The sequence below is a fragment of the Corvus brachyrhynchos genome, unplaced genomic scaffold, assembly GCF_000691975.1.
Source record: "Corvus brachyrhynchos isolate BGI_N302 unplaced genomic scaffold, ASM69197v1 scaffold115, whole genome shotgun sequence".
Classification (NCBI taxonomy): domain Eukaryota; kingdom Metazoa; phylum Chordata; class Aves; order Passeriformes; family Corvidae; genus Corvus; species Corvus brachyrhynchos.
Genome location: NW_008239553.1, coordinates 11,858,907 through 11,871,480, shown reverse-complemented (window position 1 = coordinate 11,871,480; position 12,574 = coordinate 11,858,907). Strand labels below are relative to the sequence as shown.

General features: G+C 41.3%; 1 protein-coding gene across 5 annotated transcripts in view; it reads left to right on the top strand.

Moving 5' to 3' along the window:
* SMOC1 (SPARC related modular calcium binding 1) overlaps positions 1 to 12,574 on the top strand; it is a 90,947-nt gene that overhangs the window by 326 nt on the left and 78,047 nt on the right. For all 5 annotated transcript variants that reach the window (XM_017741905.1, XM_017741907.1, XM_017741906.1 and 2 more), the window contains exon 2: positions 8,083 to 8,195. In XM_017741905.1, coding sequence (XP_017597394.1) covers positions 8,083 to 8,195 — 113 coding nt within the window. The remainder of the gene's footprint in view (positions 1 to 8,082; positions 8,196 to 12,574) is intronic.

Here is a 12,574-nt window from a genome sequence, read left to right as displayed (position 1 = left end):
TTGGGAATTGTGCATTCCTGCAAGCATGGGTATCTGAGTCTCAGTTTAGGCAGCAGAGTACGAGCTGACTGAATTATCAATGAAAGAAGGCAAAGGAGCCACAGACATCAGTGAAAAAGGGCTGAAATATGTGTCTGCAGACAGAAACAACTGACCCCATGTAAGCACAAAACCAAATCCTGAAAGCAGACTTCTTCCTTGCTACCTGTGCTGATGAGGAATCAAGATATCTTTGACCCTTGGACTGACAGGAATGTGGAGTGGGGAAGAATATGATGCACACTAGATGTCTAGTCACTTTTCAGACATTTCAGCCTTTCTGTGCTGAGCTAATTAAGAAGACAGTGCATGCAAGGCGCTTTACGTGGCTTTTTTGATTTTTTTCCTGTTTGCTGTTACATATCTACTTAAAAGTGTGAATAGTGTCCCTCAGTTCAGCTCTTCAGCATAGTCTAAAGATGAAGGTGAAACTTTTTAAAGAATTATCGGTGTCTTGTCACACAAATGGTTTGCATTTGCCGTGAAGTGAAAAATAAAGTGGAGTCCATTTTCTGAGATCACAATTGACTCAGAGGGCAGGTGGCACAGGTGTTTTTAGCAGTGGATTAAAGTGACAGGAGAAAGTCATTAAAATCCATGTGACAGAATAAATACACATTCATTTAAGCCTGGCATTTGTTTATGAAGGCTTTTTTACTATTGTAAAAATGTATTTTGGTGCATATTGTGATTCCAGAGTCCCAAAGAAGTAACTGAGACTTTTTTGTCTTGGGCACAGGGTAAAGTACACTTTCTTTCTGCTCTCTGATGCAACTGAAATGTTTAGCTGAAACTAACTTGCATTCTCCTTTCCTTTTTCCTCTTAACCTGTGGTACTATACAGTACCTAACAATCTGAGAGTGTTTGTAAACTGCAAGTCTTGCTTTTAACCCACTAACACTCCTACCAATCCCTGTGAAGTAGGAATATTCTTTCAGCCATGACATGCAAATTTAACCTAGCTGGTAATTTCCATATGTGCTGCTCTTGAAAGGTATTTTGTTTTTTTGGCTGCATTAGGAACATGACCTGTAGTGCATAAAGATCACAATTGTTGGCAAATCCGGGCAGCTGTGGGACAACTGTGCTGAACTACAGGCTGTTGGCTGGGTCTGTGTTGTGTACTTGCAAAAAGGAAGGTATTGCCAACAGTGTTCATGCACCTTGAACTGCAGCTGGACACCGGGTATACCCTGAACAGCCTTCCCTCCTCCTCCATGACAGATGCTCTACAGGAGAGCTCCCATGGAACTGTGAGGGATCCCATGGGCCATCGAGCTCAGTCACATACAGTTGTGATAGACACTTTATCCAAGAACTTATCCTTATGAAATGAGAAATTTTAACTTGCCCTTCACTCTCTGAAGGGGGAAAAACAACAGGCAACTAAAAAAAGTAAAAGAGAGAGTGTATTGTGGACAGCAAGGCATAGTTCTGCCCCCCAGATTACCATAGGCTGCCAGTGTATATGCTGATGATTTGAACTGTGCTTGTGCCAAGGAAAACAGAATGGTTTCCATAGTGAGAACAGAACCTTTTTGATTCAACTTAATGCTCTGTTCTCTCTCAAGAAACTAAGGACCTTTAAAGATGAAATCTTGCCAGCCTTCTGGGAGCTATAACCCTTATTCAACTCTCGTTCGTTGCTAGCTTCCTCATGTGCTTTTCAATGAAATTCCTTCAGTGCTAAATTATCTGAACTCCAAACCCTCACTCACACATCACAAAGGGTTAAAAGTCAGGAGTAGCTTAAAATGATCAAATTATGGCATCCCTGACAAATGGAGCCTCACTGATGAGATTCTAGAGAATAGTTCCAGATGGTATAGCTGTGTCTAAAATACACAGCCAAGCAATCCTACCTGGATCTTTTCTTAGCTGGCATCATAATATTTGATGTTAAATGAGAGTTATACCTCAAAACTTTGCAGGGGTGAAGGACAAATGCTTGTTAATCTTGACAGCTTGCCAAGAGTCATTTATGCAGTGATTGTTATATTGGTATATATCTGTGGCTTAGAAAACATTTATGGTCTGTGTTAACTGGTTGCTTTCTAGGAACTTGTTTGGCTTATTTAATTACAATGTGGGAGTGTTCTAAAAGTTCCCTTTGGATTTATTAATTAGATGAATAAGTCTGCTGGTACAGAGTTTGTTCTTGGATCACAAGCCACTGTGTGGAGTGAACCTATCTGTAAGTTTCTGGTGGAAATTGTACCAGGACCTGCAGCCTTTTTCCTGGGACACAGGAAATGAACACAGCTTTTGGCTAATGTTCTAGAAAGGCAGGTTTTCTGACTGATGGGTTATTTGAAGATAATCTTCTCTACCTACTATTTCTGTTGGACAGAAGATGATGTTTTGAAATCACTTTGTCTGCTCGCTAGATCCATGTGTTTTGTCTTCAAACTTGCTTTATTTTCCCTTGACTGTGAATAAGAATGTCCTTCCTTGGCAGCAGTTAGTAAAATATAAAATGTCACTTTCAATGACTTCGCAAATTTAGACATGTTTCTAGGCATGTTCTGAATAAATTAGGGAACTCTGGAGTAGAAATGGTACGTGGATATCAAAAAAGGAACAAAGTGCTTTGGCATGAAAGGAAGACAAGAAGGTGATCAGGGGCAGTCAGCATGGATGGGGAAGTCATGCTTAACCAACCAGGTTGCCTTATACGGTGGGACAACTGGCTGGATAGATAAGGGAAGAGTAGTGGGTATTGTCCACCTGGATGTTAGCAAGGCTTTTGACACTCTCTCATGATATCCGCCCAGGAAAGCTCAGGGAGTGCAGACTGGACATGTGGACAGGGAGGTGGTTTGAGAGCTGTGTGAATGGCAGGTCTCAGGGGATTGTGATCAGTGGCACACGGTGTGGTTGGAGGCCTGTTGCTAGTGGCGTCCCCCGAGGTTCAATATTGCATCCTTTATCATTTAACTTGTTCATCAGTGACTTGGATGAAGGGACAGATGCCTCTTCAGCAAGTTTGCTGATGACACAAAGCTGGGAGGGCTGTGGAGCTCTTCAGAAAGATCTGTGGGTTGGAGGGATGGGGAGAGTGGAACCTTTTTGAAATTCAATGAAGTATGGGGTCCTGCACCTGGGAAGGAGTAACCTCCTGCACCAATACAGGCTGGGGGCAGACCTGCTGGAAAGCAGCTCTGTGGAGAAGGATCTGGGGGTCCTGGTGGACAACAAACTGTCCCTGAACCAGCAGCCCTTGTGGCTAAGAAGGCCAATGGGATCCTGGGGTGCATTAGGAAGATCAAGGGTCAAGGCAGGATCAAGGATCAGCAAGTCAAGGGCGGTGATCCTGCCCCTCTACTCAGCCCTGATGAGGCCTGACCTGGAGTGCTGTGTCCAGTTCTGGGCTTATCAGTACCAGAGAGACATAGACATTCTGGAGAGGGTCCAGCAGAGGGTGACAAAGATGATGAGGGGACTGAAGCACCTCACTTGTGAGGAAAGACTGACGGAGCTGGGCCTGTTTATTCTGGAGAAGATATGACTCAGAGGGGACCTCATCAGTGTGTGTAAGTATCTTGAAAGGAGGATGTCAAGAGGATGGATCCAGGCGTTTTGGTAGTGCCAAGCAATAGGACAAGAGTCAATGGGCAGAAACTGGAACACAGGTAGTTCCATCTGAATGTGAGGAAGAACATTTTTACTGTGAAGGTAACTGAACACTGGAACAGCTGCCCAAAGAGGTTGTAGAGTTTCCTCCCCAGAGATATCTGTAGCTGTCTGTACTCAATCCTGAGTAGTGTGCTCTGAGGGACCCTGCATTAGCAGGCAGTTTGGACAAGATGGCCTCCAGTGGTCCCTACCAACCTGAACCATTCTCTGTGGATGAAAGAAGTTTGGAATTCCAGGACTTGACCTAAATGAAGTGGAAAACAGTGGGGAGAGTGAATACTGGTTGATATCCTGCACAATAGATAGGGAAGTTTTTGTAGTTTTCTCAGGTTCCATTTTTGCCTGTTTTGTTCAAATACACAGATAATTGAGTAAATGGGTATGAACCTGTTGACTTCACTGTAGCTGAACTGCTTCATGTCTGGTGGAGACCTGGCCTGTAGGTGAGACAGTTACCTAATGGAACTGAAAATAGTTAAAAAGCTGCTTGGATCAATTTTTGCTCTTTTAACTTTGGATACAAACATAGGAGAATTAAAATTAAATAGCTTAAATAGATTTTGGTGGTTGCGTTGTATTGATTTGCTGCTAGTGTTATGTGAATCCTGGAGGTGTTTTACTTTGTGTTTTTAGGAGAGCTTGGGTCTTTATACCATGATGTTGTGTCAATACTGCCTCTGCCTGTTGAAGAGAGGATGCTGGAATTCTTGGAGCCTATTCAGGAGTGCAGTGTGTATACTATGAGGGACATGGTGGTCTTGTTTGAATAAACTATTCATGGATAAGATCAGCCATGGTAACTAGCCAACTTCATTACAAAATCCAAAATTATGTGCACCTGCATTGTGCCGATTAGGCCAGGGATGTCAAAAACATCACTTGTAGTTAACAATCTCCTGGTTGCCAGCTGCCAGCTTGAGAATTAATTTTCTTTAAAAGGCAGCTTTCTGAGCTACAGTAAATCTGTCCCAAGTTTGAAGATATTTAAAATAAAATTAAGCAGGTCTGCTTTCAAAAGAAGTTATGCTGTTTTGGTTTTTCACCTAATGTAATGGAGGTAAAAGTGTCCAGTTTAGTCTGCTTGAACCATGAAACTGGAATGCATTAATGCCATTCTGGTTTATAAGCATGGTGTTTGATATTCCAGAGAACATTTCTAAAAACAGGGAAGAAAGTGCTGAAACACTTGGGTAAGCAGGTGAAATGCAGAATAGCCTATATGAACCTACAATCATAAGATCAGGCTTTAGTAAAATTTGTAATGTATCTTGTTTGGGGTGAGCTATTTGGCAGCTACTTTTTAAACACTTGGCACTTATGTAATACTTTACATTTTCTAATTAACAAAGCAAAAATAGCAAGGTGAAGTCATCCCACTGAAATCACATGTTGATACAAACATTATAAAAATACCAGCCTGTGGAGTGAGGAAGAGAAGGATTGACAGTCCTTTTTAAAACAAACCAGTAAATGTTGATCTTAAAGGCACTGTTTTTACTGGAACTGATCTGTGGAAGACTGACAAAAAAGATAGCAATATGCATGCACCTCTCCACCCAGCGTGGTATATAGGTGTTTGTTCCAAATCAAGGTTGTAAAAGGACTGGCGTGACCTTTGGAAATCAGTGAGGGAGGATGGGAGAAGTAATCAGTCCTGAGTGTCCATGATCAGGAGGAAAACTCTGTCTTCTCTGTACTTCAGCAGTAATTTGTGAGGAGTCACCACTTGAGCCAAGGATTCAAGTGCAAAAGATGCTGCAACAACAATGAGCTCTTAAACACCATGGTGTAGTGGTGGTGTGCTATGAAGTGTGCTCTTCTTGGTGGGAGTAGAGAGTTCAATCTATAAAGGCCAGTTAAAATTGCCAGGAGGGATACGGTAGCCTTCGCAGTAATGTGTTTATATTATCTGCCTAAAGTAAGGACTTAATCTTGTGCCTGTTTCTCTGTTCATTAGACAAATTGGACAAAGATCTGGGTTAGTTTCCCTTCTGCCTGGGCTTCTAATGTATTTGTACTGCAGGGGATATCACAAGATGTTTGTTTTTACCAGCTCTGTGCTGAAGCATCCAGTTTGTCGTGTAGTTGTGAGCGTGCCAGCACTAAAGCAGATGCTGTGTGTAAGTGCTTTATGCTTCTGTTTTATGTTCAGGAGGGGAACCAAAAATGCTTGTCTGCAGTCTTGTATCCTCAGATGCAGAGACTAGAAAACACTTTCATTTGGGAACTTGTGGTTTGATTGTCACATAAGAAATTCACACCTGGTTTTTTTTCCTTGCAAGTGCACATCTACATTATCTATGTTGATTTTTTTTTTTTTGCTACTTGTCTCCTGTGAAGCAGAAGTTGAAAGTGTTTTCAGTCAAGCAGCTAGCTATGAAACAGGGCAGGCACACCATCTGGTTTTGTAGTAATGTCCTCTGTCATGCCAAGCAAGATTAGACTCTTAAGTTTGCGCAGGAGATCTGCAGGTGATAGGTGTTCCAGTTAACACCATTGCCAGTGCTTCCTTTTCAGCTGAAAGAGTGAGCATATGTTTGGAAGGGTCAGTTGGCAGGACTATCCTCCACTGGAGATGTGCAAATGAGGTCTGATCATCTGCTCAGGTTGGCAGGCAGGCAGAAAGGAAACTCCATGTCAGAGTTTATGGATAACTAGAAAAAAAATACAGTGTAAATTTTATTCAAGTCCTTTACTCTGTAACAATTTCACTCTTTATACAGGTGCATAATAGGCCCACCTGAGATCAAAGCTCCGTGTGCTTTGGTATTGTGCAAACACCCAACAAACAGATTAGTCTAAAGATAAGAGACATAGAATCAGAAAATGGCATGAGGTCACGGGGGGTGAGGTGACCATCGTTGGGCAGTGGCAGAATTGATATAGGTACTGTTGCTTTCTAACCCAGTGCCTAAGCAGCTGGCATCTGTACTGTATACTATTGCTATGAATCATTCTTTTTCCAGAGAAAAAGGTTCGATTTTCATAATTTCAGAAGCCTTGTGAAATCCTTCTTGGGAAGCAATGTGATATGTTTAAAATGAACTGTGTTGGCAAACTGGAAACCTAATCTCTCTGGTCATCAGTTGTGTAAATAAAGTACTTGGTGTGAAAGCTTTGGTCTATGTCTTTATCAAAACTATTTACAGCCTTGCCATTGATAATATATCTAGAGATACCTAGATGGAAGTTCTATTGCCACACAATGTGAATTCAATTGATCTAAGACCCCAGACTGACTTTCTAATTTAATGCTGGTATTAGTGATTCTGTTGTCAAAGCTCATGTGATCTATGGAACAGAATGTGATCTTCAGGGATCCAGTGGAATTTTTTGTTAACCAATATGATTTCCATGCCTAGTAAAATGGGGATTGAAACTTGTTCAGTCTTTATGGTGCTGCTAAAAGATTCTGGTGATAAGATTTTGAAGTTTCTGCACTGAAAATCTTTAGTCAGTGGATTCATGGGAGAAGAAAGAAGGTGCTAGTTCCTGTGTTAAGAGTGCCATGGAAACAAGATATTCACTGTTTTCCTTCTCTTTCTAGACTGAACAGCAGTATTGTTAGACCTCATGTTTTTAAATGTAAACACTGAATGAATCTGTATCTCTGCAGGGCAGAACTTTCCTCTTTTGACCCATCAGTCATCAGAGTTAGACTTATCTGGGTATACTCTGTAATAGTGAGCTGGACCTGGAAGGGGTTAAGGTCATGCTACACTTTGCCATCATCTGAAGTAAAAGCTGAAGTCTTAACCCCTTCAAACACTGTTGGCAGAGCAAATTTTTTTCTTGGCTCCAAAGTGAGTAACTGGTGTGAGAGTTATAATGCACACTCAGTTGTAAGCACTGGGACTAGAGGTAAAAGCTGCGTTTCAGGAAAGCACAGGAAATGGCATATCTGCTTCATCTGAACCACACAAAGGTGGAAGTTCATATGGGTGACCGGCTATTTCAGTATCTTCCTGCGAAAGTTGCTCAGAGAAGAACTTTTGAGGGGGTCATCACTTCTTTTCCATATTGCTCACTGCTCGGCTTGAATTACTTGGTTTATATCCAACCATCCAGTTTCAGGCTAATGGCCTTTCACTGCATGAACATTGTGCTCCAGTGCTTGTTAAAGAAGCTTCCAGGATCCTAAGATGATCATAAAAACTATTGACTAGGAAATTAGGCAGCTCTTAATTAACTGGCTTGTAGTTTGTTTGTCTAGGTTCATATTAGTCTTTAGGATGATGAGTGCTAGCTCCATGTCTACCTGGTGAATGTGTGTGTAATGGTCCTTTATGCTTTATATTTATTTGTTTCGGGGGTTTTTCCCTTGCAGCTGTGTGGTGCATCTGGTAGCTTTTGGAGAGGCCAAATGGTGTTTGTGATGTAAGTGGATTTTGCTTTTCTCTTTGTAGATGCTGGCCAAAGCAAGTGTCGATTAGAGAGAGCTCAAGCGCTGGAACAGGCAAAGAAGCCCCAGGAAGCAGTCTTCATCCCAGAATGCAATGAGGATGGATCATTCATGCAGGTAAAATTTCTATCTGCTTCATTCAGCCAGGCTTCAAGTGTCTGTGGGAGATTCCGTGTTAAGACATGAGCCAAGCGATGATAGCAGAGTGGGTGCACACTCTGACTCAGTTACTCGGGTAAAGATTTGAAAGCTGGGGACTTCTTTAACCAAATGGAAATTTTGATTCAGTCACAATACCTTAAAAGACATATACATATGCAATAGCATCCAGCTCCAATATAGAACAGAAACAAATGGCATTAATCTTCAGCATTGCATAGAAAGTAAAACAGTTGCAGGGGAGGTCAATTTTTCTGTGAAGAGGAGCTGTAAAGAGAGCTGTGGCTCACACAGAGCAAGGTGGACCCAGCTGAATCTGCTCTCTGCTTCATCTATCTGAGGAAAAAAACAGTCTGTTCATCCTATTCCTTCTGCAGGGTACTTCTTGTACTGTATGTCTTGTAGTGATTTTGGCAGAGAGGAGATGAGACTGCTTTGTTTGGGTTTTTGATTCTTCCCTGTTCACTTGCTGAAGTTTGCCAAAACAGGGTAGAAATGAAGAGTGATACTTGGTTCTGTTACCATTAGCATACTGAGTAGTGTCCTAGTGCTGACTGAACTTGCTGTTAAAAATGGCTCATGCACAGTTTCCTGACACAGTTTCTGCTGTCTGCTCAGTTTTGCATGCATCTAAAAAGCCAAAAATCTGTAACCCTGTGACCTCTACTTTGTGAATTTAGGTAAACCGCAGAATGATTTTTGCCTTACCTTCTATACATTGAGTACTGCTCTAGACACCTTCTTTCTCAGAGAAATTTTAGGATACATTGGTTGCTTGCACAGTCTTCTGAAGGTAAAAGAAATTCCAAAATAGAATCAATATTGGCTTTAAAAAGATAATAAAGGCAGAGAGCTTTGGGTTTGGTTCAAACATTTTGTGATGCCTGAGGGAAAAGGAGAGAAGATTTTTTTTTGTGATAACCCACCAAAAATTTTATTCCCCTCCTCAGCCTTACCCTCTCATTATCTGGTGTGTGGGAGTGTTTTTGTTTTGTTTTTGTTTTTTGATGATGAAGTGGAAAAAGCTGTATTCGTCCTGCAAACTTTGCTTCTTTGGAGCAGCATTATATTTCTGTACAGTGTGGACACTCATGGGAAGGCTGGGATAAGAGAGGATGGCTGCAGTTTCTTGCAGTTTAAATGCACTTCCAGTTGCTGAAAATTGATTTTTTTGTAGAGCTGCTCAGATTATGTTGGCACTGGAGGCTAATGTTTGTAAAAGCTAGCACAGTGGGCCAACATGGAACAAAGTGTTCCATGCTAAGCTTCTAGTTCAAGAAAAAAGGGGTAAGGAAAGCTAACTTTGAAATGTCTATCACCTGTCCATCAACTTCTTGGAGAGTAAAATAGGTAAAATTTTTATCCTTATAAGCTGGACTGATAGTGTAGTTGATAAAGCTTTGTTTCAGACAGATTTATTTTGAAGGTTGGTACCAGTGTCTGGATTGTGGCAAAGTTGCTGGACTTTACCTTGGCACATTCCTTAGCCAGTGTTGGTTGCCAGCCGAGGGGCTGCATGAAACTGCTCACAAAAACTGTGTGTTGTCAGTAGACAGCCAAGTGATATTTCGCATTCTTCCTCCATTCAGTTCTATCTGTGAACACTAAAGTGCTTTTGTTTTACCTGGCATGCTGAAGGAAGCCTCTGATCTCTTTGTATCTGGAATTAACTGAAATTCATATCATTCCTTGGTTCATAAAAATACCCTACGTTCCACATACCTCATGAACCAGCTTCATCAGTTATATTGCAGCATTTAAGGTAATTGTCCCTGCATAAGATTTAAGTGAAAAATAATGTCCGAGAAAGCTAACTAGTTTCAAACTGCATTTGAGATAAATCTTTCCTTTAGCTTCTGGTCAAAATGAATTAAATTTTTATTTTAAAAGGATGTATAAAAACTAGAATTTTGGTGAACAATCCAAATAGTTTTGCTTCCAGCAACTCATGAGTAGATCTCATCTGGTGGAGGTATTTTGGATACTGCATCTCTTGTGCAGAGAATTGATGCTCCTGGGTTCTGCTCTATAGGGAGGCTGTGTTCTTGAAGTCCCTGAGGCCTTGATGAAGTCAGCTCTGGACTGTTGTTAGTTTATTCTGGTTCAACACCCAGAGTGTTGCTCCATCTTAGACTCCAAAATCTCAGTTGGGAAGTCTACAACAAAACAGCATCTCTCAATGAAGTTTCTAGGAGAAATACCCACTGTGCTTTTCAACATGGAATCCTCATCCCAACAAGAGTCTAAGCAGATGCACATGTTTCGGAGTATATACTCTGTGTGTAGAGTTGGCTAGGGAGACTTTTTCAGCAACTTCCCCCTTTCTGCATAACTGTTATTGAAAAGGTGTTTTATGTAGAAGAAAAATTCTGATCAGAGAGGAAATGAAGATGCATGCTTGTATTTAGAATATCAAATGTCTGAATTGTCACAGCACTCATTCGAGATGCAGATGACTTGCTTTCAGATCATCTTGTTGAGCCTACTGAACACAGTAGATGTTCAGGCCCACATCATTGTCCTTGCCATCAGACTTCAAAAGAGTCTGATTTTTTTTTTTTTCTCTAATTAATTCATTGTTGGAAATTCTTGAAATTTTTGTAGGACTGAAAAACAAGAGCAGTACAGATGTGGGAGAATTTGGTAGTAGTAACTATGTTAAGAGAACCTGCTTGGCCTTAACTAGATTGAACTATTGCTTTTGTAGTTCATCATAATTATTTTGATTAGAAACCAAATTGCAATCACTCTGGGTAAACACTGAAAGTGGGGCTGTTCTTCTGAAAGCAGCTCAAGTTTGCCCTTTCCAGCTCCTAGAATTGTACCCAGTTCAATGCTGAATTTGGGGCTGGATCCACTGCAGATTGGATGGGGCTGTAGCGCGGCGAGCAGAGCAAAGCTCCTCTGCTGCTCTGTGAGTGGCAGCATGCACCACATGGGCAGCAGCTGCAGGAGGAAGACTGTGTTCACCTTCCTCCTGCTTCCCTGCAGGGTTGGATCTCCCAGTTAGATGTGGCAACAAGAGTGAAAGGGAGGAGGGCCTAAAGGCAAAGACCTTAGTTTGGCTTGCATTTAAACTGCTTTGTAGAGAGACATCATGCATGTCTTAAACACTTGTATGATCTGTCTGGTTTTCATTGCCTGTGAAATTTAGACTGAAAGCAGTGTTGCCACTGTTGATTCTGTTGCTCAGCTGATCAGTTTTCCAGTTTTCCTATGTATGACTAGGTATAATGGGGTTTGTGTACTGCATCAAGTGGAGCAGGCACTTGTCAATTCACTGATTGTCATAACTGTTTCTATGCAATGTGTGCTGCTTCCCATATTGTTCAGTATGTGTATTGCAAAGATCTTATCGAATCTCCTCTTAGTGCTACTTACACATCTAAAAATGTGACATGGATTTGCAGCATGAAGAGGTGGTAGCACTGCAGGCATGATTGGATGACTGTAAATGGGGAGCAGACCTGATTAATTCCTCTGGAATTGCCATGTCCTTATATTTCAGTCTGTGTGGGGAATATTACTTCCTATAACAAAATCTCTCTACACTTAGCCCACAGTAATATAAGCAGGCAGATAAAATTTGAGTTATTCACAACATAAGAATGTTTGTTAGATATGAGTAATTTGATTAATTGTAGAAAACTGAGGTCATGTACTGTTGTGCAGAATTGAACATGACTAAAACCAGTGTCTGTTCCCAAGACTTTTGCCTTTTTGCTATTATGCTGTATTTTGCATAAATGCCATTCCTTTTCCATGCTGCACTTAACCTGCTGTGATCTGTTCTTCATAAACAACAGGCACTAGTGGTTAATCGGCACACTTTCTTTTGCCGCCTAGTGCGACTGGGCTTGTTGCCATGGGCTGAGGGAGACTTGCATTCTTCATAGTTTTCCCCCAAGCAGTTTTTCAGAAAAGGTTGTTGAGATTTTAAATGGGATCTCTTTCAGACAGATTAATATAAACATGAATAATGTTAATCCTGCCTTGGGGGTGTAGTTTTGTGGGACTTTGTGGTATGTCTTGCTATTTGCTGCCACCTTCCACTGTCTAGTTGTGGTTTCTTTTCCTCACAAGTCTGCATACAAGTGTCTGAGGGCAAGTCTCCTTGGAGAGTTTCTTTGAGTTTAGGGTTCTTAAAATCTGGCTCCTGGTGCAGTTATGACACAGCACTAAGATTTCTCTTAAAGCGAGTACATCAGTCAAACCTGTTGTCTTATGACAGGATCAGCAGGATCAGTGAGTGGGCTGACTATCAGAGCAGTTCTGCATTAGCAGATAGCTTCCAGAGCATTCCCACATCTTGTAATATAAGTCTGCTTGGAAAGAGT